We start from the raw sequence: 27,947 nt of genomic DNA on the forward strand, positions 1-27,947 counted from the left end.
ATCAAGCTTACCAATATATAAGGCACAATTTAATTTATAAATAATGTTTTGTCACTCGTTTATTCACTTTCTTGTTCCAGGACTTACTTAAGACAGTTTTACCAAAATATACAAATGCCACCAGATCATAGAGAAATAAATGGAGGAAAACAGCACGAGAGAGGAAATAAAGGTAGAGGAAGGGGAATAAAAGTTATATATGGAACGTGTGCCAAAGCAGAGAGGTCAGCCCAGCCAGTGTTGGCCCGGCCCCGGCCCGACCCTGACCCAGACTTAGCGACTCACGGTCTGGTGTTAGCAGAGTCCTCAGGTGCTTCATATGGAAGTGCTGCTCCAGCTTTGCCTGAAGCCCATGCCCAGTGCGGTGCTGAGGCTGAGCCTTCCTAGGGGCTCCTCCTACGTTCCCAGTAACCGCGAGGCCACCCCCCTGCCCGCACACCCCCTGGGGAACTCTCTTCCCAAATGCAAGTCACTGCCAAGACCTGCCGGGTCAACCCTGTAACATTTATGGTCTACATCCCTCTGTCTGTTCCCACTGCCATGACCCTTCCTGGGGGCTCCCTGCCCCCCTGAGATGGCCATTTAATGCAGTCCTAGGGGCATGCTTGCAAGGTTGCCGTCACTCAGCAGTTAGTGGCCCAAGTCTCCCACCCTGTCAGCGCAGAGCTGGGCTTGGCCCTCCTGCCGTCTGAGCCCCCATTGCCCATGCTACTGCCCTCACCACCCACCCAGCCTGCGGGCCGCTGGTCTTCACTGTCCTGCTCTGGCTGGAGCTCATGTTCTGAATAATCACCTTCTCTCTTGGGGTCCCAGGGGACTGAAGTGGCAGGGTTTGGTCTTTGAGTCCTCATGGCCCGGCCTCGCCATCATTCCCACCTCCCACTCCATTCTCCAGTACCCTCTGTCCTAACCTAAAGGGACCCTGGCCCTGCCCCTTCTCACCTCAGGACCTTGACTTGGGCATGGGACATGGCCAGGGAAGGCTTTCCCCTGAGGTGCTGTCTCCAGCAGCCCTTTTCACAAATCCATCTTGGGTTGCCCTAACTAGAATACTTTTCTCCTTCTCTGAAATTCCCTGGCACTCTGTCTGTCGAGAAAGGAGTCACCGCCTTTTGCCTTGTGTTTTAGTTATGAATATCCGTGTCCTGTCACGACCCAGGCCCCATGCTCCTCCAAGGCTGGATCATATCTGATTTCTCTCTTTATCCCCCGGGGCACCTCACCACCTGCCTTATGTTCAGTGGGTGCAGGTACTTGTTTATTTGTGGAAGGAAGGGAGGGAGGAAGGGAGGAAGGAGGGTGGGAGGGAGGAAGGAAGAATGGGTAGAAGAAGGAGAGAAGGAAGGGAGGGAGGAAGGAAGGAAGGAAGGAAGGCCAGCCAGGATTGAGACAGACATTAACTGCTAACAATAGTGATGATGATGATAGTGGTGAATGCCTGTTGATTACTTCCCAACACTGTGCTTAGTGCTTTACATGTATTATCTTAGTCAATCCCTACAACAGCCATGAGGGGTACAATTGCAACCCCTTTTTACAGATGAGGGCCCTGAGGCTCAGAGAAGCTAAATTAGTTGCCCAAGGTCCCGCAGCTAGTAAGTAACAGAGGCAGCATTAGGATCCACATCTGTCAGTCTCCAGAGACAATGCTCATGTCCCCAGATCACCACCCATCTAACACCCCTACCACATGATCACTGCCTTTGCTTGAACTCCTCCAGTGACAGGGAGCTCACTACCTCCGGAGGTAGTACTTTCTGTCTTTGGATGATACTAATATGGCCCTGGAGGTTCTTTATGAGCTAGTAGGTGAGACTTCATAGGCTTGTTAGGTGCAGGGGAGGCAGACAGGTTTGACTTACAAACTGTGTATGAGGGCAAGGTCCTCTGGAGAAGAGTTTTCCTGTGTTGCGGGACACGCATCAGCTGGACAGGCCAGCACACACAGGATCATCTTTTCTTCTCTCCATCCCAGAGTACACGATAAAGCTGTCCCCCACTGACTGCCTGGCTTGGGCCATCTGTCCCGAGCGCTGTCTGTAGTCAGTGGGTAAAGCCCGTGCAAGCCTGGCCTGGGCATAAAGTTTTCCCAAGGCGACCATCTGCAGGTTTGGCCATGGAGCCTCATGCACGTTATGGCAAAGGACAGATGGCCACAGCAAAGCACCCCAAGTGGGCAGAGGCCGTGTCTCCCATGGGAGGGTGGGCCCAAGCCCTCTTGGTAGAGCTTTGTGCCACAGCCATTCACCTAGGCCGTGAACCTGCCCGCAAACCCAACATTCCAAGAGCAAGAGAAGAGAAGCCACGTGGAATCCCAGGCTGGTCCTTGAGCTAAAGAGGAGCCAGCATTGCTGGGAAGCCGGGGTCCCTGCCTGGGCCCACCCAGCCTCGTGGCTCTTCTCCTGAGGAGGGAGCCAGACCTGGTGAGCCAGCCACTTGGTAATTAAAGAGGTGAGTAGGCAGAAAGTGCCGACAGCTTATTGAATAAGTACTTAAAATGCATTTGACAGCCTTCATCTCCCAGAGGAGACAACCCTTCATGGGAAGATGTTTAGCAGGAGTCACTGAATGGTATCAGAGTCCTTTTTAAATTGAATTGAGGCATATCTTGCTACTTGAATATAATGGATTTGCCAATTAATTTTTTCCACTAGTACCTTAAACCCCAGGTACTTATTCAAATCTCGGGCCGGCTCCCATCCCTCGGAAGACTCAGTTCAGCATTCAGAGTCCTGGAGGGGATTTTGAAGCATCCTGGGCTGGGCTGAGGGCAGGGAGGACGGAGCCACATGGCTCCGCTCACTGTCTGGTGGGGGCCTCTCCCAAGAGCAGTGCTCAGCTGTGAGGAATTCCCCGCTGACCAAGGTGGAAGGGCTCTCAAGGCCCGAGAGGAGCAGAGGCAGGACTCCCCCGGGGCCCAGGACAGGCCGCCTGACTTACCCTGCGGCTGTGAGCAGAGAGAGTGAGCTGCCCAAAGTGGCCGTTAGAAAGTGAAAATGTGCGACGAAGACATCCTGAGAGGGTCAAGGAGCCCTTAACCGAGCCGAGGAGGAAATACAGCTGAGAAAATGCGGCCGCGCTGGCAGCAGGCTTCCCGCTACGGGGAGCAGCCTCCTCCTCCTCCCTGCTCCCTGCACAGCCCTGACCAGGAGGCCAGGTCCGCTCACGGAGGGTCCCTGGAAACTGGCGCTCCATGCAGGGTCTGCCATGTGGGGGGAGAGGGCGCACTCCAGACGGAAGTTAGGGGCCTGAGATCAACACAGCTCTAGGCCTTGGGCTCCCCAGAGCACACAGGCCACCCCCCAGGCTGCAGGCTTCCTGTTGCCCGACCGCACTGAGGAGGGGCACCCACCCCAGAGGATGCCCCCCATCAGTTACTTCCCTTCCTGCTCCTCCCCTCCTCTCCCTCCTGCTGGTCCTGAAGATGCCAGGGCTGGGTGTGCCCTGTGGTGAGTGTTCCTGGTTCAGCTTACTCCACAGCCCTACATCCGGACAGACAGACAGGTGGGAAGGCCCCGAGTGTCTGGTGGGAAACATAGATGGGGCCCAGGAAGGAGGTGGGGAAGGAGAATGTGCTCCATGATGGCCTCAGCCCTCCTGCCTGCAGCCAGGCTGTAAGGCCACATCTGCACACGCACACATTCTGGCCATCTCAGGCCTCCCTCGGTCTTCAGGGGATTGACGCTTCCTCCCTTCACTGATGCCCGTCCGCAGTCACCCTGGGTGACCAGTAAGCACGCGCTGCTTGAGAGACTGAGCAGTGGATTTTCCTGGCACTTGAGGGCCAGAGCCCCAGCAGTGCTGGTTTGCCCTGGTTTGCCCCTCTGCCTTTTCATGAAATGGCAGCTTTCCTAGGGGCTCCCCTGTGCTCTGCCAGGGCCTCTTGCCTCCCCCCAGAGGGAGTCCTGTTCACAGTCCCCCAGGGTCTGCCCTCGAAGGCCTGCCTGCCTCAGGGTCCAAGTGCACGTAGGGGAAAGCCAAAGCCTGTCTGTTCATACGCGGTGAAGGCTTCTGGTTGCACTCAGCTCTGGGTCGATGGTTCCTGTCTCCGTGCCGCAGGGACAGTGGGACGGAATCTCCAGGCCCGGTGGCTCTGGCCCTTCCTGGAGTTGTCAAGCTTGAGCAGGAACCCATTTTAGTCTCTCTCTCGAGCGAGATCGGGCCCCTGCTCCCTTGTTTCCACCTGCTTGCTCTGCTCTCCATGTTTGGATGTGAAAGCGCGAGAAACCGATGTGTGTGGTGCGGTGGGGGTGCCTAGCCCGCTCAGCCGTGTGCACAGTGACCTAGCTCCCCTCCTCAAATGGAGCCCTGAGGGGAGGGGCGACTGGCTTGGTGCCCACGCAGCGCCGCAGTTTGGGTGGGGACTTCCTCCCCCCACTGCCTCCCCTCATGCCGGGCTTGTTCACACCGGGCAGGCACACGTCCAGCCCAGACACGGCCACAGCCTGGGCTGCGTCGGCGTGTGTGAGCCCGAGCGCGTCCGAGCTCGCGGGGTCTTCTGCAGGCCCATCCCAGTTATAAATCGCCCTGCATGGGGAATAGATCTCTTCATCCCCGAAGGGAGATTCATGAGCGGCGAGTGCCGCCCAGGCCGCCTGGTGTTTGTCATCATTCCCGAGACATAAACTACACCCCAATGCCTCTGCCCTCCCCGGAGTGCTTCACACATCATCTCTAGCTCTGCATCCTGTGCGTGCAGAGACCCGGCAGCTTCCGCCTTGCCTGCCGGCCTCCCTGCTCCCTGGATCTGGGCTCGCTCCCTCTCCTTTTCCTACCACCACGCAGACAGCCATGCGGTGGAGAAAACGAATATTTCTCCAGGAGTAAATTAATAAAAATCATCTGAGGAATGAGCTAATAAAGATGGTGTGGTGTGAGAAAATCTCTCTGCTGAGAGTTAGGCTGTCAATTAGCCCCACGGGGTCCCTGGCAATAAACGGACAGGCCTTGAGGAAAGGGGGCCAGTGCCACCTGCTGGAGCTGCGCGGTGGTGCCGCCGTGAGTCCCGGCAGCCTGGCCCCTCCTTGCAGATCCCAAAAAGCCCAGAGAAGCAGAGCAGCCTCCAGGAGAGGCTCCCGACTGTCAGCTGCCCAGCACAGACCCAGCAGCGGGGAAGGCGGCGGGGGGGTCCCAGGGGCAGGTGCAGGTTGGAAGGTCACTCGGTGTGAAAACCCCTCCCCCACCAGGTGGGAGGCCCACCTGGCCCCTGGCCTGCTCTGTGTCCTTGTACAAGTCTCTTACCTTCTGGGAGCCTTGGTTCCTCATCTGTAAAGGAGGAACAGCCATGCCTCCTAGGACCCTGAGAGAGGCATGTGGACATGGCCAGTCTGGCAGGTGCCTGGATGCACCCCTCCTATGGCTCACACTCCTGCCACCTGGGAATCGTCTGCATCTGTCAGCCCTCCCATTCTGATAAGTGGAAAGCATTTTTCTCTGTCTTAGAGTCAGATTTCTGAGGCACAGAGAAGTCAGCCAGCCTGAAAGGCCCCACAGAAGGCAAAGCAGTTCAGTAACCAAGGTCCCACCCCAGAGGACCCCCAGCCCACTCCATGGCCTCTCCTCTACCATGGTGGCCGCACCAGGGAAGAGGCAGGTGTGCCTGCAAAGAGGACGACAGGGGCGTACCGTCCCACACGCCCCTTCACACCCACCACCCACTGCCATCAGGGGCTCAGAGCCTGGGCACCAGCTGCCATTTGGCCGTGACTCTGAATCTCTCCCCTGGATGGGTGTCATACCAGGCGAGCACAGAGAGGGCTGCTGGGCTCTGGGCCCTGTCGGTCAGCACAGGGGCCAGAAAAGCCACCATCATCTCAGCAGTTTCCTAGACTGAGTTGATTTTTAATTTATTATTAAGACTAGAAGAGACCCACAAGGACATTAGTCCAACCCCTTCGTTTTACAAGCAAGGAAAAGGGGGAGGTAGGAGAGTGACATGCTTGCCAGAGTCCCATGGCCAGTAGGGGACAGAGGCCGCCGGGAGGTCTGCTGCTGTGGGTAAGTGTTCCCAGGCTCAGAGCTAAGGAGCCGCCTGCTTGGCTGTTTTGAATTATTGAATAGGCCTTTATGCAGATGTCTGGGCAAACGTACCCCAGTAAATAGCTGTGGGAGGTCACTGTACATGTTGTGGTGAAAACAGAAGCAGCACATGAAGGGGGGGCTCGTTGGTTGCAGTCTACACAGGGTGGCAGGGGCACCACCACTGCCCCCAAGGTCCTGGCCTGCGACCCTCCCCGGGCCTGCACCTCAGGAGAGTCCTGGGGTCCATGGGGTGCTCAGTCGCTTTTGGCCTTGGTGTGCCGCCTTCCGATTCCCTCCCCCGGGCCAGCTGTCCGGGGGGGACCAGCACACACTGCTGCTGTCCAGGCACAGCCCGGTGTGGCAGGGGGGAGGGGGGGTGCCAGAGCAGGAAAGCAGCCGGCGGTCCTGCCTGCAGAGGACACATGAGCCCCCCGCAGTGGCTGGCTCAAGCATGAGCAACAGTATGCCTCTCGTTCAGGGAAGGAAGGTCGAGAGGATTTACTTTGACCTCAAATTGTGGTTTCAGGTTGGTCAATTTTTTTTTAAACACAAACTATTTTCTCGGCTTTTGGTTTTACTTTGAAAATGGTATCTCTAGGGATAGGTGCCTTCCACTGAATAGAAGCACAGGTCAGAGGCTTGATCTCTGGGGCTTCCTGCCTGACCTGTGTAAGAAGCCATGTGTTCAGGTGCAGGTGTGCCCGCCCAGGCTGGGCTGGCTGGGGTCAGTGCCCAGGAGCTGTTGCTCCAGAGGTGGTTCATCTGTGACCCAGCAGGCCTCGCGAGGGACCAGGGTAAGAGGCTGAGAGATGGCACTCCCGTGGCATCCAGGGGCAGCAGTCAGCAAGTATAGATGATGTGTGGGTGGGCTCGACAGCCTGGGAGAGAACAGGACATAGGTGCCCCAGGCAGGGTGGCTCAGCTGAGGCTCAAACGTGGGGCGTCCGCTGCGGGTTTGTGTGACCTGGGGTGCCCAGGTCCTGGTTCTTGAAGAATCTGCGCTCCCTAGAAACAGATGCCCCAAGAGTGTGTCCCAGGAAACCTCCTCAGAGTAAACAGGCACCTTGATCGTCCATGTGTCTGCCAGCCCCTGCCAGAGACATCTGACTGGTTGTCCACTGAAGCCGGCCAGGGGCGAGGTGGGCTGTCATACGGGCTGATCGCGGGGGCTGTGCCAAGCCCAGCCCCGGACGCTAGTGGGGAAGTTCTGAGGGAAGGATGTAGATTGCAGACGGGCCTCCTCGGATCACCCCAGGGAAGGAATTAGCCTGGGTGGAGGAGCTTCCTGTTCGGGCAAGCCTGATGCTTAAGGAGGTTTACGGCCTCCCCACAGCACAATCTCAGAGCCACAGGCCCACCTGGCATGCTTGTCCCCCCACACTCACTGCCCCAGGCACCCCGGTCTCTGTCTCTGACATCTGTGCCTTCCCCCACGTTGTTCCCTCAGCTTGGAATGGCCTTCTCCACCTTGTCCACAGGCAGCTGACTCCAGATGATGGTGCCCACATCGAACGGCCCTCTCCCGGAAAGCCCTCTCTTGGCTCTGCCTGACCAGCAGTTGGTCAGCGTCTTGTGATTTGGTGCCCCCAGACCCCTGCTGGAACCATCCCCTTTCCTTGCAGCCCGGTGCAGGGACCCCGCAGGCCTGTCCCATCGAGGGCAGCAGCACGTGTGGAATAGGTCAGCGTTGTTGGCCCCTTTAGATGCCTCTGGCACTCTGTGGGTTTCAATAAGAAGATGCCACGGCCATCTGTGCTTGCGATCTGGAATCCCAGCCCGCGTCCCACCCTCCTGCCCAGGCCTTTGCCTCACTCGCTGTTCCATCAGCTGAGACTCCCAGTGACTTTCAGTGCTGCGTGCTTTGCAGCCCTTTCTCCCATCCTGCCACTCCGTGCCCGTGGGTAGCATTTCCCGGTTGTGCAGGTGCAGAAAGTGAGGCCTAGAGCCCCAGGCTGGGATTCGCACCTAGCAGGTCTGTTCCCCGCGTACCTCCCCATCTCCCTAACTCCCTCCAGACATCTTCCTTCCCAGGCACTTCCTGGGCCACTTCCAGAATCCATATTTCAGCACCTCGCACTGCCAGCAGCGGGGGAATCAGCACGTGGTTCTAAGTTTGGGGAGTAAGTGGAATGCTTGGGGCTCCCCCATGCAGCTTGGATTGTGCTGGTCTCCTGTTACCCCAGAGGGCAGCTCACGGAGGTCTCTTTCTCCAGAAGAAGCTTGTTAGTTCAGAGCCTTGGGATTTGTGGGATGCCCCGTCAGTCGATGTGAAGACCTGTGGCCACAGCCTCGTCTGGGGACCTAGCACTCTCCCTGGACACCTGCAGCTGGACTGATCAGACTCAGAGGCCTCCCGTGGGGTCACAGGCCCACCATCCGGGCGGACGCCTGTCTAGGGAGTGCAGAGGGCACCCAGCGGTCTGTTGCCGCCCTGTCCTGCTGATCCGACAGCAGGGCCGTGATCTCCGTCTGCCAATAACACGCGTGTGCACACAGGCCCGTGACAGACTGCGTTCACCAGAGTGGCTCCTCTGGACAGCAATTTGGCGCTCTCCTTTGGGGGAGCACTGCTCTTTGCGGCGTATCCTGTGGAATTAAGAGAGCCTGCGAGTGTCACCCCAGGGTTATCTCTGCTTCACTGGCTCTGATGGCAAAGATGCACCTCCGCCCAGTCGCTTGTAATGACACGTTTCCTGAGCAGGCGAGACAGAGGGGCGGACGTGAGCAGGCTCTCAGGCCTCCGAGTCCTCTGCCCTCCCTTCTCTTGCAGGGGGTAGGGGGTGCCGGGGGCGCTCACAGCTCGGCTTGGCACAGCCCTAGAATTTAGGTCAAGTGGGACGTTGCCAAGAACACTGACCAGGGGGGGAAGGCCAGGGGGTAGAAACTCTACCTGGAAAACGCAAATTGGATCTTTCACATCACTTCTTTCGATAGTTGTGGATCCCGGCCAGGCCTAGGAGGGAAAGCTGCCTTTTGGTCTTTTCTCAGGAAACGACCCAGCTGCCACCACCGCCAGCAGCCCAGAGTATTTACCAAAGCTCAGAGGTGTATCTCGTGTCAGACCTGGTCTTTCCCCTTAAGGGTCCTTGAGGACATAGTGGCAACTCCAAAGATGAGCAGAGTGTCTGAAACAAGGTTGAGAGACTACTGACTGTCCAGCCGTCATGCAGAGAATGTCCCCAGAGGCTATGCTGAGGCCACACTGGCCGGGTGACGGGGCAGTTTCAGAGGGAAGAGTGGGGCAGCCCGGTCCCTCCATTGTAAATAGGCGTGTTTCCCTGCCTGCTGTCTCTCCTGCTCACCTTTGCTGTGTGTCCTCTGTAGGTCCCGAGGGCCGACACCAGTGCCTAGCAGATAACTGGTGCCCAGGAAACACTTTCTTTTCTTTCTTTCTTTCTTTCTTTCTTTCTTTCTTTCTTTCTTTCTATCTTTCTTTCTTTCTTTAATGTTTATTTATTTATTTTGAGAGAGAGAGCAGGGGAAGGGCAGAGAGCAAGAGGGGGTGAGAGAGTCCCATGCAGGCTCCGTGCTGACAGCTCGCAGAACCATGAGATCATGACCTGAGCCGAAATCAAGAGTCGGACATTTAACCAACTGAGCCACCCAGGTGCCCCAGGAAATGAATGTTCTCGTCCTGTGTTGGGAGTGTGAAATTCAGGGTCCTTGGATCAAGAATGCCACCTGTACCAATAAAACTGCCTGGCAACACCGGAGCACAAGCTAAAAAGCAAACAGAAGCCTGTAGCCACACTACAGACCCACTTGAGCAGACCCGCTGTGCAGGGAATGCCCGGCCAGGGGGTCTGCAGGGCCTTGTGCCTCGAGGGGCTCAGGCGGGTACCCGGCGGCTGACCTGAGCCCTGGGTTGGGGCCAGCACGTCCCTCGTCTTGTCCGCAGCTCCGGCCCAGAGATTAGTTGGCACGGCCCTCCCCATCAGCCTGGGGGCTGCCGCTGATTCCAATGGTCCTCACGTTCGTTTGCCTGCACACGGTCGCTCCACACAAGGATGTAATTAAATCCTTTGAACAGCACTTTGGGACGTTTGAGGATGCAGGAAAACTCTATGGAAATGTAAGCTGTTGTGTGCAGCTGGTTTGCCCTGCGGTTTCTGTCAGTGCTCACTGCTCTGTGAAAACCACCTGAAAGGAAGGTGAGGAAGGCGAAGCCGGGAGGGAGGCCCGGCCGGCCCCCGCTGTGCAGCCTCCATCCTGCCCTTTCCGGGACCCGGAGCACTGTGGAGCAAGTGGCACATCCCCGCCCGCCCCGCGTGTGCCCTGCCTAATCCCCTGGCCCTTCTCTCCCCAGGAGCTGCCAGAGCATGACGAGCTTGGTCAGCAACACCATGTCGCCGATCAAGGACGGGACCTCCTCTCTCCCCCGGAGGCAGAGCTCGTTCGCCAGGCCCCCGCTCCGCGCTCTGTACGACCTGCTCATAGCGCCCATGGAAGGGGTAAGTGCCTCCCGGGGCCAAGAGGCTTCTAGGCGTCAGGACGCATCATTTACCGCTCAACGCCCATGTGTGCCCCTCAGATACAACATGGGCTCCTGAGACAACCGGGGGGGGGGGGGGGTTTCCAGAACACAAACCTTCTCTTTCCAGCTTCTCAGTCGGTGTTTGGAAGCGCTTTCTGGGTTGTCTGCTGGTTAGTGCGTGACGCCCCGGGTTCCAGCTGCCAGGCTAAAGTCAGGGCTCTGCTCCTTTCCAGCCAGGCACATCTGGCCTCAGCTGCGTCAGGTACACGGTGAAGTGCTGCCCTCCTCCCTCCTCTCATCAGACCAGACTCCGGGAGGCCCAGGGAGGCGCGGGGCTGTGCACACACCCACCGTGGTCAGCAGTGAGCGCGCCATCGGCATGGGCCCCGAGCAGATCCAAGAGGGCTGTGCCCGTGGCTCTGTCTCACCCTGCGGGACTGCTTCCCCACCTCCCACCTGTCGTCCGAGGGTCTTGCCAGAGCAGCTCATGCCAGGGCCGTGCTGTCTGCCGAGAACAGATCCGTCAGATCCCTGACGGTGGCAGGGGCCACTGACTCCACCCCAGAGTCCAGCATCAAAGACACCCTTTCACTTTGGATTTCTTGAAAAGGTTGAGAACGGCCCCTGATGGGTTTCTGTGGCTCTGGTCTTCGCGCATCATCCTTCCATCTGGACACGGTTCTCCACCTGGGTTGCGGAACCCAAAGGGCTCGGGGATCTTTGGAATCTGAACAGTGAACCTATCAGATGCGTTTGTATGTGACTGTGTGTTAGTCTTCTCTGGCTGCTTTAACAAAACGGTGTGGACCAGGTGGTTTAGAAAGCACACATCTATTTCTCATGGCTCCAGAGGCTTCAGGTCCCAGGTGAGGGTGCCAGCATATTCAGTTTCTTGGTGAAGCCCCTCTTCCCGGGTACAGACAACCCTCTTCCCACTGTGTCCTCACACGGAGGCTCTGGTGCCTTCCTCTTCTTGTAAGGACACCGGCCCCATCATGGGGGTTCCGTTCGCATGACCTCATCTAAACCGAATTATGTCCCAAACCCCCCCGCCCCCCGGCCAGTACCATTCCACAGGGGGCTAGGTCTTCAATGTGTCCCTGACAAGCAGTCCTTAACAGACCCCACGGAGAGCCCAGAGTGCCTGCATCTGTGGGGGCCCGGCTCTCAGACAGGGAGGACGTGCTTGACGGGCCCTTGGACAGCAGGCCGCCGGCCTTCCCAGCCCACACGTCCTGGCCTCTGTGTGCAGCCAGGTGGGAGGTTTGTCTTGCAGACGTTGGGGTGGCCCCTCAGCAGCACCCTCGCCCACTTCAGCCCGCTGGCAGAGGTGATATGCCTCCTCGGGAAACCCCGCATTGACAGTGATTCCTCATCCCCAGGAAATGCAGAAGCATTTGGCCAAGGACACGTGGCACTTGCCCGGTATTTTTCAGGAGGCCGTGCCCCCTGCCTGGGCCCTCCAGACTTCCCTCACTCAGGGAGCCGGGGGCAGCCGGCCGTCTGGACTCCTGTCTGACGCTGCCCTCCCCTGGCTGGGTGACCTTGGCCAAGCTGTTTCTCCTCCTCGAGTACCTGTGTCCTCATTAGAAAATGAGGACGACCCCACAGAGTGTGTCAGGTCAGAGCAGGGCTGGGCTTAGCGGGATCTGAGGGGCACACAGGGCAGCAGAAGCAGAGAGAGTCCCTGGTGAGAGGTGGCTGCTGTGACCCGGTCACTGCCCCTCCCAGCACCCCAGGCCTCTGGGCCCGTCAGCACAGAGGCCCAGTCCTGTCTCCCCCTTTCCTGCAACGCGCTGGGCTGTCCTGTTCTTCTTAGGACTGTTGTCCCCTCGGCGTCCTCTTTTTAAGGAAGGGCCAGGACTGCAGAGAGCGCCCCAGCTCAGAGCACCTCCGACAGCATGCTATCAGAGTGTGATTTGTGTGCCACATCTCAGGGAAGCAATATACACCTGTACCCTTAGGCTGATTTTTCAGGTTTTCTTTACTGCCATCAGTCGTCACAAAGGCCGTTTTGGTGACTTACTACCACTCCCTGCCGCCCTGAGCTCTGCATCGTGCACTGATCCCCCGGCCCCTCTGAAGGCTATTGGGACCCTCCATTCTTTCACTCACTCGGGCCTTCTGAGTGAGTGCATTTCTCCTTTTGCACCTGGGTCCCAGATTATTTAGTCCCTGCACGTGCAAGGGGCTGGTGGGAGCGGTGAGGAGGGGCAGGGAGAGGAAAGGACTGGTGGGAGCTGTGAGGAGGGGCAGGGGGCGGAGGGCAGAGGGGGAGACTGGCTGTGACCAAGCGCATACTTGGAAGCTCAGGTCATCTGGAGTTGACGAGCTCCTCGCCTCTCTCTGGGCCAGCTCACGTGCACCCTCCTCCTTGAAACCTTCCTTGCCCTCTTTTCCCACCACCCTGCAGGCTTCATCCCCCTCCCCACCCGCCACTGGGGTTCCATGTATGCCCCGTGTCTTTCATGGCACCCCGTACCTCACCGGACTCAGAGCTTAGCTCTTGGCAAGACTCACCTTCCCTCTCTTGCTGCCCACCCCACACTCCCTGAAGGCGTGGATGGTCCCTCATCTGTGTCCTCAGCAGCTGGCACAGGGCCTGGGACACGTTGATACTCAGTGATGTTTGTGGAATGCTGCACTTGCTGTTTGGGACTAGTCTGTCATATGAAGCAGAGGACCCAAGGCACAAATCAGCCCTTGGGTTTTCTGTGGCCACTTTGCGGCACTTGAGAGCTTTCCCGGAGGTCGGGAAGCAGGAGGAAGGGGCTGGGCCTGCTCTTACACACCTTGGAATCCAGTGAGACCCTGACCCCGCCAACCCGCAAGGTGCCAGGATTCTAGCTGACTTCAGGGTAGGATCATGCATGCCCGCAGGGGACCCACACCCACCCCATTGAGCCAGGGGAAGGTGGTGACTGGGGAGGGGAAGACTTACGGCCCTCAACAAGTTATAACAGCGAATGAAATCAGCCTTCGTGGCATTACCCAAGGAAGGGAAAAGCCCCGCCACCAGACCCACTGGCCAGCATGCAGTTCAGGAACTACACTGTACGAACACATGTGACAGAGCCCCACGCGCCCACCTTCGGGGTGCAGTCTGACCTTGACATGGGGCATTAAGTTCGAAAGCGTATCCTTAGTCCCTGATAGTTAAACTCTTTTCTTTTGTGGCCGAGGTGTTCAAATACGGTGAAGGAGTGTGGGCGGCCTCAAAGGAGCCAGAGTGAAACCTGTCAAAGGCCATTAAAGTAAATGGTCAGAGCAAGAGCTTTTCCTAGGCTCTCTGAAGGGATCCGTGGTGTTTCAGTAAAAACACTTGCCTGAGAAGTTTCATCCATTCATTCACCAGGTACTTGTTGACATGTGTTGGGGACACACCGTCCCGGACACGGAGGAGGAGGTGCGAGGCGGGTGGCTATCCCGTGTGGGAATGTCAGGTGGGATGGGCTGCAGCGACGCCTCCTCAGCAGGCCGCCTAGGTGGAGGAGGGGGCCTGGAGCTTCCTCTCACTTCCTAAGGCCAGCACACCCGCCTGCTCTGGCGGCCACTAGAGGGCGATAGGACACCACCCGCCCGCTCCCGGCCCCGTCAGCTCCCAGGCAGGGTCAGACCCTCTTCCACATTTTCAATGAAAAGACAAATCAAAGCCGAAGGTCCAAGCTTATGAATCACTGACACTTCAAGACTAAAACGATTAGCCTCTTCACATGAGGCTTATAATTATTTGAACAACTGCCTTTGTTTAGCCCCAGTCCTATGGCTAAGGGACTAGGTCAGACAGTATGAAAAGTGGAACAAAATAATATTTTACCCTAGGCTTCTACCAGTATTTGATTTAATCTGGCTTCAGGGAAACGCTGCCTTGGCTCTTTCCTGGAACCACGCCGTCCTTTGCTGTCAGGGACGAGCACGTCCGGCTCTCTTCCAGGAGGGCCCGGCCGCGTATGCACGTGACCCATCATCAGACATTAAGTGAAGTCCTGTCTGACACCCACAAGAGGAAATGTCACCAAAGAAAAGTTGCAAGTGCTTAGTGTGAAAGGGACTGGACCCTGTTTGTGTCCCTGGAATTCATTTTTACTCAAACTAGAGTAAAAGACAGTAAGCCATGCTTCTGGGCCTGGACTTAAGAGGCCCCCCTGGCTGCTCAGGGGAAGCCCTTGTTCACTCAGGTCCCAGTTCACCCCCTCAGTTTGCACACGGGGCTTCACCCAAAGCCAGAGGCTGCTTGATCAAGGTGCCAGACGTAGAACAGGGAACTGCCCAGGATTTGCTCGAATCATTGTCCACAGGTCCAGATTTGGGGCCCTTTCAGGATCACTGGAGTTTGGACTCCTTCTAGTTATAGTCCCCTGTCATCCTTATCATTACTTCCATTTACCGAAATTCCCCGTTTCCTATATTTACAGTCATAAAACCAAGGTTGTAGGACAGACTGAAAGAGTGAATGACCAGGATAAGAGGGAAAAGTATTCCTGGCCCGCCTGTTGACGTGGGCTTACCTGTTTCAGGATCCCCAGAAATGTGCTTAAAACTTGCAGTTCAAGTCTGTTAGGTTGGGAAACTGCCTTCCTGAGCACCGGGTCTCTGGGAAGCATGAGACCTCTCATCAATGCCTGCAAGGTGCGGTGGGGGCGGGGGGTGGGGGGGTGGTGTGCAGCTCAGCTCTGCCTGGGTTGTACCTTGAATTATTGCTCTGGGGGAGAGGACGCTTGCAAAATCCAGTAGCCTGATAAACCAGTTTACCCCAGAGCAATGCCCCAGGAGACAACCACCTGTTTTGTACATAGATTAAGGGTTTGGAGATGGCCAGGGAGTATTTATCCCTAGAAACAATCAGACCTACACTCCAGACTGCGGAGTGGAAGATGAGGTCCTTGAGACTGGCATGCTCAGGGCTGGCTGCCCCACCACCAGCCTGTCTAATGGGTTTCTGAGTGAGACATCTGCAGTAATATTCAAACGAGGACAACAAACATTTCTACAACTGATTAGGAGAAGGAAAAATGGAGGCAATAAGCTAGCTCCATTCGGTTTCTGGGGCACCAAAACCAGCGGGGAGAGCAGGCTCCCATGAGGTGAGTGCTGTTCCCACCTGGGCCAATGCTGGGTTCTGGCTCTGTTCGAGTGGATGTTCCACAGCGGCTGTCTCAGCCTCTCTTGGCAGGTTCCTGCCCCTGAGGGCACGAGGGCTCATTGTTACCAGGTCTGTCAAGAAAGAGAAGGCCAATTTTGTCCAAGGCCCCTGCGGCTTACGCAACCCCTCTGGCTGATTTAGCTGGAGCTGAACACTCCTGGCCGGCAGACCCTTCCGGCTCTGGCTGGAGGATGGTCACTTTTCCCCAGGACCTAAATTCCGAACCCCTCCCTTTATTTGGTTCTTCAGGCAAACCAGTGGTTTGTTGTCTGGCCGAAGAACATAGTCGAAGGGGTTGACCCGTACTCCTGCTTTTCTTGTTGGATTGCAGTGTGTACACTCTATAGATTTTAGTCATGGTCTGAGCGTTACTTCCAACAGGTTTGTGATATTTGCTGAGACCGTGTGCAGCCTTCCCTGATGCCGGGATCTCCCAGAAACATCACGGAAGAGGTTTCCCTACCTTAGAAAGGTCTGATCAATTCACTTGAGCAAAAATACGAGTCAGGAAGAAAATCCCAAGCCTGTAACACAGCTCTGTAGTGGCCAGATTCCAAGCAGTTCTTGCTTCTGGAATCCTTGTAGACAGTAAAGTGCATTTTATCCCAAATCGAATCTGCCCGAAAACTCACGGACCCAGGATCAGGGGTGTTTATTCCTCTGGCCTGTGATGCTGTGGCACTCTGAGGGGCTTCCCGTGTCCTCTAGTGACAACGAAGCTCCCTGTACATGGAGGGTACAGGCGGATCCTCCGAACCCTGGTGACCTGTGTGCAGCACATAGCTCTTAAGCCAGAAGCCAGGACACAGGCATCATGGAGTTTACCCAAGAAAAGGTGGACACCAGGGAAGGTGTGGTTCAGCCCACTGGGTAGCAAACCGCTGGTTTGGCCAGGCTGGAGCACGTCTTGAGCTGCCGGCAAGCAAAGGCCATCTCTGCGTGGGGGCAGGCGGGCAGACAGTCGGCTTCCAGTTGGCAAGGGTATGCAGTGAGAGTCCAGGCGCCTGCCGGGGCAGGGGGCCTGCTGAGTGCACAGGGTCCCCGGGACCTGGTTTTCATGTGGAAAGGGCTGTGGGAAGGTTATCGCCAGGCCAAGACTGCAGGGTCCTTAACAGACATGACCTGGGCTCCACTGCACGTCCCTGCACCTACCGCTGACCTAGGCCTTCCCTTGGCATTGGCCCTCCGTGCCTTCCCCTGAGAAAGCTCGGCAGCGAGCTTCCTCCACAGGAGACCTGGCTGCAGGAACCCAGTCACAGGGCAGGTGTTGACAAGGTGCCAGGAGCTGAGAGTCTAACAGCCGCCCACACCCACCTCCAGGGTGCCCACTGCCTGCCCTGTCTAAAGGAATAGCCCACCCCCCGTGCAAAGACTGAGCTTAGCCTGAGTCCACTCATTGCCAGGCCTGCCTTTTGGGGCACTCGCTCTCTCCCTTTTCCATCCTGGGCCTGGCACACACTGGGATGGGCAAGGTCACTGGGGGAGTAGACAGGTTTTAGCACCCCTGGCCTTCTTATCTTATGCTATTTCAAAAGATCCATTTCTAGACACTTCAGAAGTCAGAAAGTCTGAGTCTTTGCTGGAATTTGTTGGAATGTATTAGTTGCTGGTGTGGGGCTGATGCGGAGCCTGTTATCTTACAGGCCCAGGACTCTTAAGAAGCCAGCAAATACCCTTTCTAGACTGACATTCGGAGGCACAGAGGAGCCTTTCTTTGAATTGTCTTTCCTTTTTCCATCTAATAGATGATATGTAATTTGGATAGAGACATCACTTTATTTTCCATTTTCAAGTTCACATTGGATTATAGCTAATCTTTTGGTAAAAAGGCAGTGCACGTGTATCCTTGGAGGCAGAAAATTCAGAAGACAGTTTCCAGGGCATCTTTTCCAACATGTTCAGTCCGTTCCCCATATCTTTTAACTGGAGCTGTCAGTCTGCTGTGGGGCCCGTCTGCCCACAAGCCGGTGCTGCTGTCGCCTGCCTCCTTGCACACTGTCTGGACAGGGGTCCCATTCAGGGCCCCCACGCAGGACTGTGCGCATGTGCAGCTCAGTACCAGCCATGAGGCACCATTCCAGGAGAACCCAGACCTCTGTATCAGACCCAGACGCAGGCCATTCAGAGAAAACTGTCCCCATCTCCAGGCTAGAATTCTAGAGACTTCCCTCTCCTCACGACCGAGGTCACTCTTCACCAAGTCCCGGCAAGTCTTCTCTCCCGTTCTCTCCGTGCTGTCTCCTCATCTGCATTAGCATGCACAGCCCCATCCCCTGTGACGCAGGCCTACCTCTGCACATTCATCGGAGGCTCCTCAGCAGAGAATGTATGGCAGGTGCTTATGGCCGACATGAGCCGTGCTTTCCTGTCTGACCTCGGGCGGGGCCCTCCCCAGCCTGCCTTCCACATCTCTCCTCAGCCTTGTTCTCTGCTGACCTCACAGGCCTCCTCTGCCCGGGCCAGGCCCTCCCCAGCCCTCACAAGCCAGGGCGGCCTCCTGGCAGGGCCGTCGTCATGTCCTGGGTAGGTACCGCCACCCTCCGGGGCTGACATTTTAGGCTCACCTCGTTCAGTAAGGGATTCTTATGTACATTTTCTGAGTAACTTCTCTGGCTTCCCCGCAGTCCACAGTCTTCCTGGCTGATGGAGAAGCTGCCACCTGGTGAGGGAGAGTGACTCCCAATAGCAGGGCCACATGACGCTGACTGCCCCTCGTAGAGATCAGAATTTATTGTCAGAGAAGACACCCATGCTGCCTTCGGGGACATGACATCACCCACGTTTAGGCTGGGGCCCCCGATAAGGTCTTGCAGGCAGAGTTCACAGAGTCCGTACAAAGACCCTTCCAGTGACGCCTCTCTGAACGGCCTCCAGCCTCGGCATTACAGCTCTCACTGGCCCAGGACCCCTCTGTTCATTCTGATCCCCGCGTGTGCGTGCTGTCGTGACTAGGGACTTGTCCGAGAGTGGTGTGGGTTCCGGGGAAGCCCAGGACCTATGGGGTGACAGCCAGCAGAGACTTATCGGGGGCTTGGGCCCCCGGCAGCTGGAGTCCCAGGAGGGCCTCTGAGGGTGGGGCCTGTATCTCATTCACCAAATGCCTGGTGACCCTGGACCAGCCGAGAGTGGGCCCGGTTTTGCACATGGCAGTAGCCCGAGCCCCCACATTGCCCACGTGTTGGGCAGGGAGGCCCCCACTGAGCAGTGAGTGGTTGTCTCTGGTAAGGCTGCTGACCCATCAGCAAGGTCGGGGCACTGCCATCCAGGGCAGCTTCCCGGGGCCACCTCCACCTGCAGGGCCGGTGGGGGGGGCCCTCAGCGTGGCCACGGTGGGTGGGGATTCCCACCAGGCCCAGGGGACCCCTAAGCCCGCAGGCACCCGGCCCTCCTCGCCTCCCTGGGCCCACCCAGAAATTCATCACACAGTGTGACACAGCCCACTTCCTCCTCCCTGGGTTGGTTGTACAGTGATTCCTTTACCACTTCTTGGGAAACAGCTCTTAAAGTGAACAGCAAGCAAATTGGCCTAATAGTTTTTATCTCTGCTTTCTTTCGATGCATCTAGAATTTTTAAAAAGTGAAAGAGCCGGGGCGCCTGGGTGGCGCAGTCGGTTAAGCGTCCGACTTCAGCCAGGTCACGATCTCGCGGTCCGTGAGTTCGAGCCCCGCGTCGGGCTCTGGGCTGATGGCTCAGAGCCTGGAGCCTGTTTCCGATTCTGTGTCTCCCTCTCTCTCTGCCCCTCCCCCGTTCATGCTCTGTCTCTCTCTGTCCCAAAAATAAATAAACGTTGGAAAAAAAAAAAATTAAAAAAAAGTGAAAGAGCCACAGGGGGTTTGTACGGACTGAATATCCCGCCGGGCACATGTCACTTTGGGTTAGCTGAGTGCCTTCTGCAGCCTCGGTCGAGCGCCCACAGCAGCACGTCAGACGGATTAGGCGCGCACATTCACTCCTGCGGAGCACAGGCCAGCGGGGGTGGGGGTGACGGGCGTCTGGCTGTGACTGTCCCCAGAGCCAGGGCCAGCCGGCAGCCGGACGCCCCGTGCTCTCACTCAGTCTTCTCCCCGGGTAGGCTCCGGGTGGCGTCCCCTTGTGTGGCAGCGGCCTTGGCTTTGTCTCTGTTCACACTCAGCCTGGGCCCAGTAACGGTGTCACAGAGGAATCACGCCTACACTGCTCTTAGGGTTTCCGGACCAACGTGGCATCCTCTGGCCTGGCCCTCGGTGGTAAATGACTCACAGGGCTCTTTCTGGAACAATTCCCTGCCTCCCATAGACCTACTGGGGCCAGTCCTGGTCTTCGTGGGACACCCCCCTCCTTGACTGGTGACCTGGTCTCTCACCCTGTCCTGCCGACTTAAAAAGACCGGCCCCCTGGGGCGCCGGGGTGGCTCAGTCAGTTGAGTGTCCGCCTCTTAATTTCAGCTCAGGTCATGATCCCAGGGTCATGGGATTGAGCCCCGTGTCGGGCTCTGCGTTCCGTTTGAGATTCTCTCTCTCCCCGCTCTGCCCTTCCCCTGCTCGCATACACTCTTTAAAAATAAAATAAAACACAGGACTGGCTCCCAACCTCCCCCTTGGGTGGGGGCCGTGAGGCGGACAGAAGCCCCCACGGGGTGGTGCTCCCGTGGGCAGCACCCCCAGCCACCACCCACGCTCCCCACATGGACACTTTGGGCCTGCCCGGTGCTTCCTGGGTGCATCCGTGTACGTGGCTCGGCAACACCCGGTGCAGGCAGGTCCCCACCTGCCGGGCCCCAGCTCAGGTGTCCACGCTTCCCGACAGGGCCTGATGCACTCCAGCGGCCCCGTGGGCCGGCACCGGCAGCTGGTCCTGGTCCTGGAGGGGGAGCTCTACCTCATCCCCTTCGCCCTCCTGAAGGGAAGCTCCTCCAACGAGTACCTGTACGAGCGCTTCGCCCTCATCGCCGTGCCGTCCATCCGCTCCCTCAGCCCGCAGGCCAAGGTAAGCCTCGCGTCCGCCGCGGTGCCTCGCGGTGGGGTGGGCGCCCGGAGGACGGTCTTCCTGACCAGCCTGGGCTCCTGGGAGTTAGGGTGTGATACCTTCACAATGTTAATGTTGTCGTTTGCGGCCCGGTAGGTTGCCCTGGGAGTAGATCCGTCCGGAGGTCGGGGGGCAGTCCTCCTGACCCCTGACCGTCCTTTGCTGTCCCAAGAAGCTGTGATGTGTGTCATTTCTCTCCAGATGTCTTTGCCGTGACATCAAGGTTGGGAGCTACTCGGAGGCACCGGGTCAGGCCCGAGGCCAGGCTGAGTGTCTGAGGAACATGGTTTCCCCCGGCGCCCCCGACCTCATGCTAACCGGGCGCTGAGTCTGCCCACGGCGGAGGGGCCGCAGACAGGGCTGGCGGACACATGAGATTACCGTCAAGTGGAAATGGGTCTCACAGGCCAACGAAAGAACTGAGCACAAACGAGGTGGCTTTCAGGGGACAGACAGGGATTTGGGTCTCATTCCGCACAAGAGTCAGTGTGAGAAGCGATGTCCACAAAAATCAAGAGGGCGACAGTAGGCCATCCACAGAGTCATGGGTCTCACCCCACAGCCACCCTCGGCCCGCCCGCCTGATGGGAGAGCCTTCCAGCCAACCCCGATCCTCTTCCCCTCCTCCAAACCGCAGACCCTCACGGCCCCCGACCCGCCAGGCACGCACTCTGGCGGCCCAGCTGCCCTGCCCAGTCTTCAAACTTGAAAATGGCCTCAAGTGCTGGTGCTCTCGGAGCCCCACAGAGCCGGCTTAGACGGGGCCCCTCCTAGTGGGAGAAAGTGGCTCGTTTAGGAACCCAAACCCCACACCCTGGGTGTGGACAGCCTCCTTGGGATCTGCCTTCGTCCCTATTGACCTTGGTCATTGACATGGTTCAAACTAGGTCAGCTTCTGCCTCGCGGGGCTTGGGACACCTTAGTTGTTTGACCGTTTTCGGTGGCTGGATTGTAACCTTCGAAGTGAAAGAAATTATTTCCTCTGAGTATTTTGTGTGGCCGTGGCCGACTCTGAACCCCAGATGCGAAGGGAGCTGGCCCCGTTGGACACTGTCCCGCACGGAGGGCCTCTCGCTGCACCTGCTGCCAGAGGCACCCTGAGGGGCAGAGGCGGCCCGTGTTGAGAGAGCTTCGTGCTGATGACAGCATGAGCTGGCTGTTTGCCACCGTAGCCAGGAAGAGGGAGAGGCCCATCTCCTGCCCGACGCCCGGCAGGCGCTTCTCCTGCTGAGTCCGAGGTATCCACCTAGTGGAGCCACCGGCAAGTTATTCTGAAATAACTTGATACTTGATGTTTCCCCCACAGCATCGAAAGGCACCTCTGGGGGGCAACCAGAACTTCGCTGGACTTTGTGCGATTTTATTTTTCTTTTTAATTTTTTTTAACGTTTATTTTTGAGACAGAGAGAGACAGAGCATGAACAGGGGAGGGGCAGAGAGAGAGGGAGACACAGAATGCGAAACAGGCTCCAGGCTCTGAGCTGTCAGCACAGATCCCGACGCAGGGCTCGAACTCACAGACTGTGAGATCATGACCTGAGCCGAAGTCAGACGCCCAACCGACCGAGCCACCCAGGCGCCCCTGTGCGATTTTATAATTCAGTGATGTTTCTATTTTGCAGCACAGGGAGCAGAGGCCAGCCGTGATCTCTCCAGTACAGAGTGTGTTAAGTTAGCCCTGGCTCCGCCGAGACTGACTTGCCTTTGGTCACTCCCAGAGCCCTGACTCCTCGGGAATGAGTGTCCCCCTTATTTCAGGGCCCACAGGGAGGTCTGCGGGAGTGAGACGTGTGGGGTAGGCGGGCACCACATGCCCTCACCTCCTGCCCCCAGGCCCCCAGGGCTTCACAAACGGGAGAGGCCCTTTCTCCCGTCCGGTCCCGACTGTCGAGAGCTTGTCACATGGAGAGTCACTGTGTGATTCTCCGTGAGACGAGCACCCGGGTCTAAAAGGTGTGGAACGTTTGAGCGAACGAGGTCAGTGGGGGAACAGGTGCAGCCGAGCTGGGCCCAGCCCTGCACTGCCTGGAAGCCTGCGGCCGAGCCGGCTGCCACCACCGGGGCAGCGGGCCACCGTCTGACGGGTGGCCCGCGGGTCTGTCTTCCCTCCTTAGTCTCACCTGAGGAAGAACCCGCCCACGTCCTCCAGCTCCACGTCCATGGCGGCCGTGGTCGGTAACCCCAAACTCCCGCCGGCGGTGATGGACAGGTGGCTGTGGGGGCCGATGCCGTCGGCTGAGGAGGAAGCCTACATGGTGTCAGAGCTGCTGGGCTGCCAGCCCCTGGTGGGCAGCGTGGCCACCAAGGAGAGGGTCATGAGCGCCCTGACCCAGGCCGAGTGCGTCCACTTCGCCACCCACATCTCTTGGAAACTGTCGGCCTTGGTCCTCACCCCTGGCGCTGACGGCAACCCGGCCGGTGGCAAGAGCTCCTTCGGCCACCCCTACACGATCCCCGAGTCCCTGCGGGTGCAGGACGATGCCAGCGACGGGGACAGCATCTCAGACTGCCCGCCCCTGCAGGAGCTGCTGCTCACGGCCGCCGACGTGCTGGACCTGCGGCTTCCCGTGAAGCTGGTGGTCCTCGGCTCCTCTCAAGAGTCCCACAGCAAGGTCACGGCGGACGGGGTCGTCGCGCTGACGCGGGCCTTCCTGGCTGCCGGCGCACAGTGTGTCCTCGTGTCCCTGTGGCCCGTGCCTGTGGCCGCTTCCAAGATGTTTCTCCACGCCCTCTACTCATCCCTGCTGAACGGCCTGAAAGCCAGCGCTGCCCTGGGGGAGGCCATGAAGGCGGTGCAGAGCAGCAAGGCCTTCTCGCACCCATCCAACTGGGCAGGTAGGAGCACGGGCCGCTGGCGGACCCCGGGGCTCGGTCCTCACGGCCAGCCCCCGGCTGGGGGTGAGGAGGGCAGCGCGGGGCCCCGAGGAGGCGCAGGGAGAGGGCGGTGTTTGCAGAGACTCTGGCCTTCTGCCAAGTCAGTCGTTTACCCCCATGGTGTTAAAGTGGTCTTTTTGACGAGGGAGCCGCAGAATAGTTTGCCATTGGAGCGTGAGGGTCGACCTTTCCTGAGACATACGTGTATGCTGGACGACCCATTTTTATGGCACCTTCACGGAAGTCCCTTGAGGGACTGTAGGAAAGAGCCGTGTGGTAGAAGGACCCTGGGTTTGGTCATCGGGAGACCTGGGCTTGACCTAGCCCCACGCCTGGGCTCTGTGACCAGAGCCTCACCCTTCCTGGAGCTCAGCGCCCTCACTGGTCACAAGAGGGTGAGAACTCCTCGTCCGTGTGTGGACCGTCTGGGGGGGTGGGTTCAGTGTCTGTGCCACGTGTGCTACGACAGCACGTGCTCCGGGCGGACCTGCCATGGGCTCGGAGGTCTGGGAGCGAGGGGACAGTGTTGTCTGTGACGTCTGGTCACAGGTGGGACAGGGGCTGACCTGGGGACCCTCCCGTGCGGGAAGCCCTCCCCGACAGACTGCCAGCACGAAGAGTCCGCCCCGCTCCCGCCCCCCAGCCTCACCCAGCAAGGGCCACGTCGCTGACGCACCCCACAATGTGTCAGCCTGTGGCTGTCTCTCAGGGGCGGCCCCTGCACCTCCCAGGACGCTCCAGAGCAAAGGCCAAGTTCCCATCGGTGCCGTAGCAATGGGACCAACCCGTAAACACAGTGTCTTAGTCTCGAGAAACAGAAATGCCAAACACACCCCTTTCAAACATTTATATTTCGTTTTAATCCACGTATACGTTTAAAAACCGGGAACAAGATGGCTTTCGCCTCACCCTTCCTCCCCAAATAAGTCGGGTTTGCGTCTGCCAACAGGGGTGGCGCCATCTTGCAAAGGAGGGGAGGCCCGAGGTGGACCCGGGGGCCCGCACCCCGGCAGCGGCGAGGGCCAGCGGTGGTGCCCGGCCACCGAGCCGTGTTGTTCAGAAATGGAAACATTTACTTGCTTCACGCAGCGGCACAGCCAGTAGCGTTTTGCTAAAAGGTGTCCGGAAGGAACAGGACAGAATCTACCGTTTCCTCATGCAGCTGAAGAGAAGCCTCCTGGCAGCGGCTGTTCCGCGAGGGGAGGGCGGGGGGCCGGGCTGTGTTGTTCAACTGCTTCCCCACCGGGAGATGCGGCAAGCAGGGCCGATGGCGGCAGCCCCATGACGGCTGGCGGCACTGACGTCTGCTTTTGTGTGCTCCCCACAGTCAGAGGGGCTTGGGCCCCCGTGCTTGGCGCTTCTTCCTGACGGGACCCTGCGCCTCTCTGGGGGATCCCTCCCCCCATCTTCCCAACGTGTTTATGGATGTGGCGTCTTTGTCCTTGTTTTAGCGACGGACAACACACAAGTCATCGCTCAGTGCTGGGGACAGCGGTGTCTGAATGGTGCTGCCCTGCTCGCCTTAAAAAGAGCCCTGCCTCCTTCGTGCCCTTGGAAATCCCCTTTTCTCCATTATCTGGGGGCAGCTTGGTCCTCAGCTTGCTTGGTGGCTTGAGGAGACCCCTCCGTCCCTCCCCCAGGCACTGCGTGGGTCCCCCCGCCCCGGCTGCCTGCTCGTTCCTACGGCTAGAGAAGGGTGCCTCTTGCCCCGCGGCTGGTGGCCCCATCCCCGGACATGTTCCAGACAGACACAGGGGTGTCTCCGGTGTTCCTGGGAATGGTGGCCAAGCCAGGGAAGGGGCCCCGGGGGCCCGGCCCGTCAGCCCAGGGACCCCCACGGCCTCTTCCTGCCCTCACTTCCTGTGCAGCAGGAGCACGGAGGCACTTCCCCGAGTGCCCACCACTCCCCGAGCAGCAAAACAATATCAGTTCCTAAAAGGGAGGGGCCAGAAAGACACCTTAGGGTCCCCCGGTGAGTTAGACATCCCCGCCGTCTGTCCTTCCGCTTTGCCGCGCGGGCCCCTCTTGGCCCGGCGGCTGTGAGGTACCGAGGTGAGGGCGGGCTCAGAGACGCCCTCCTTGGTTCTCCGCAGGGTTCCTGCTCATCGGGAGCGACGTTAAGCTCAACAGCCCCTCGTCGCTCATCGGCCAGGCCCTCACGGAGATCCTCCAGCACCCGGAGCGCGCACGGGACGCCCTGCGAGTGCTGCTGCACCTGGTAAGCGCCTCACCCAGGCTCCCGGGGGCAGACGCCCTCGAGAGGAGGGGAGGCTGTGGCATTTCCCTGGCACCGGGGGACACGAGCAGGTGGAGGGGGCACCGTCCCCAGATGTCCACGGGTTGAGCCAATTGGTCGAGCGGCAGGCACGACCCGTGTCCCGGGCACGGCTGTGGCAGTCTTTGCCAAGGTCCTGGGGCCCACGTCGCGGCTGCTTCTGGGCCATGTGGCCTTGGGCAACTCGTCTGGCTCGCTGAGCCTCAGTTTCCCCATCCGGAAGGGGGGATAAAACTTTGAATTTTTCAAGGTCATCGGGAGGATTAGAGAACAGGTGAGTAGCTGGAACACAGTAGGGTCCTAGTGGCTGAGAGGTGGTATTTTAGAGTCAAACGGCACGGGCCTTCCCTGAAATTTGGTTGGAGGAAGAGTCCAGCGCTGACCCTGCATTTGGCCAATCCCAGCCTCTGTGGGGCCGGCGCAAGGGTATAGACAGAGGCCCCACATCAGCGTCCACACGTTTAAAAGTTATACATCGGGCCAAGAAGCAGTGACACGACATCCCTTCCACTCTCCCACTTGGTAACCTGGAAGGCGGCTTCTAACAATTTAGAACCGTCAGCCTCCATGGAGCTCTGTGCAGGGAAGACCGGCCCCACCCCAGCCCGGGGGGTCCGCGTGGGTGGACAGTCCATGCCACATCCACGCTCTTTCCAGACCCGATGCAAACAGCTGCCCGCTGCCACCCCAGAGGACAGAGGTGCACACGCCGTGGCTCTGTTCGAGCTCGAGAGACAGAGGACGTGGGGCCCTGGGATCCACACAGGCCTTGGGAGCAGGCTGGGGGCTTTGAGCAGGGAGCTTACTTTGGGGGCCGGGTTCCGGTGGGCACGTCCGCTCAGCTGGGCACGCTTATTGCCCCCATGGGCCCGGGGCCCGGGCGGGGGCGCTCAGTGTGATCCTGGTGGTAGGTCAGTCCTGTATGTTTCCTAAGCTCAGGGTCTGCCTGACATCAGTGTGTGGCCAGGTAGGAAGGAGGTCACCTGCAAACCCCAGGTGGCCCGAGGGCCAGACTTGAGGCAGCCCACACCGCCTGCTCCAGGGTAGCTGAGCTCACTGCTCTGAGAATTTGGGGAGACTCTCCTGGCTGATTCAGACCTGTGCCTGGAAACCGCACAGAGTGATTCGGCTGCTCGGCTTAGGACCTTCTCCGGCCCTGTCGCTACCCCCCCTCGCCCGAGTCCCCTCCTTCCTTGCTGCGGCCCCCAAGCTGCTTTTCTGAGAGAACCGAAATGCCCTCTCTACCCCTTTGGCTTTCTTCTCCCAGACCAGGCTTGGAGCCAGAGCCAGGTCTCTCCGCTCCCCACTCAGCCCTGCGGCCCCTCAGGCACATTTAAGGGCTGTCTCTTCTTTCTTGGCTTCGTTTCCCAGGGTGAGTACAGGGGCCATGGGTCAAGTTCACCAGCCCTTGCCTCCTAACTACCCTGGGTGCCCCCCGGGCCCCAGTGGGCAGCATGTCTCCAAGGCATGCCAGCCAGCCAGCTGGTTGTCCCGCCCAGGAACACTCCTGTCCTGCCTGTGAGGTCAGTTCCCAGCATCCCAGGGTCGTACTGTGAGAAAATTCTCAGGTGACATCCTGGATGGCTCTTCTGCCCCTCCAGTGATGGCACACGTGCCCCGGGGCACACGGGATCTCTGGAGGGATGGAGCTTTCCCCTAAGGAGAGAAACCTGCGGGGAGGCCGGAGGCTGTGGGAGGTGCTCATGGGGAGAGTGGACTCAGTAGTGACTGGACACACTGAGCCCAGCGTGTGCCAGGCATGGCTTCGGCCCTGGCGGGTGGGAGGGGGACCTGAGGTGGAAGGGGAGGCATAGGTTCTAGAGGTCACTGCCGAGGGACGAAGGGGGAGTCAGGGGCACGGGGAAGAAGGGCACCGCCAGCCAGAGCCCCGCGATGGGGACCGCTTGCTGCGTGTGAGGTGTGTGAGCCAGCGAAGAGGGTTCGGGGCCTGAAGGTTTGTCCTAGTGATGGGGCACCGCTACACGGTTTGAGGCAGGCCTGACAGCGGGTTTTAGATGAGTCACTTGAGTGTCTGTGGGGGAGAGGCAGGAGCAGAAGAGTGGGCTCGGGAGGGGCCAGAATTCTTCCGAGTCTCCCGGCCCTCGCTGGCGTGGACCGGAACCTTCTTTCCCTTCGTGCCCTCCCCTGCAAGAAG

The 27,947-nt window shown here is 58.6% G+C and overlaps 1 protein-coding gene across 5 annotated transcripts in view; it reads left to right on the plus strand.

Moving 5' to 3' along the window:
* Nucleotides 1–27,947, plus strand: part of TTC28 (tetratricopeptide repeat domain 28) — a 638,834-nt gene that overhangs the window by 597,407 nt on the left and 13,480 nt on the right. For all 5 annotated transcript variants that reach the window (XM_045459312.1, XM_045459313.1, XM_045459314.1 and 2 more), the window contains 4 exons: nt 10,328–10,472; nt 20,425–20,604; nt 22,758–23,478; nt 25,611–25,735. In XM_045459312.1, coding sequence (XP_045315268.1) covers nt 10,328–10,472; nt 20,425–20,604; nt 22,758–23,478; nt 25,611–25,735 — 1,171 coding nt within the window. The remainder of the gene's footprint in view (nt 1–10,327; nt 10,473–20,424; nt 20,605–22,757; nt 23,479–25,610; nt 25,736–27,947) is intronic.

Source organism: Leopardus geoffroyi, chromosome D3 (genome assembly GCF_018350155.1).
Source record: "Leopardus geoffroyi isolate Oge1 chromosome D3, O.geoffroyi_Oge1_pat1.0, whole genome shotgun sequence".
In the NCBI taxonomy this organism is placed as follows: Eukaryota; Metazoa; Chordata; class Mammalia; order Carnivora; family Felidae; genus Leopardus; species Leopardus geoffroyi.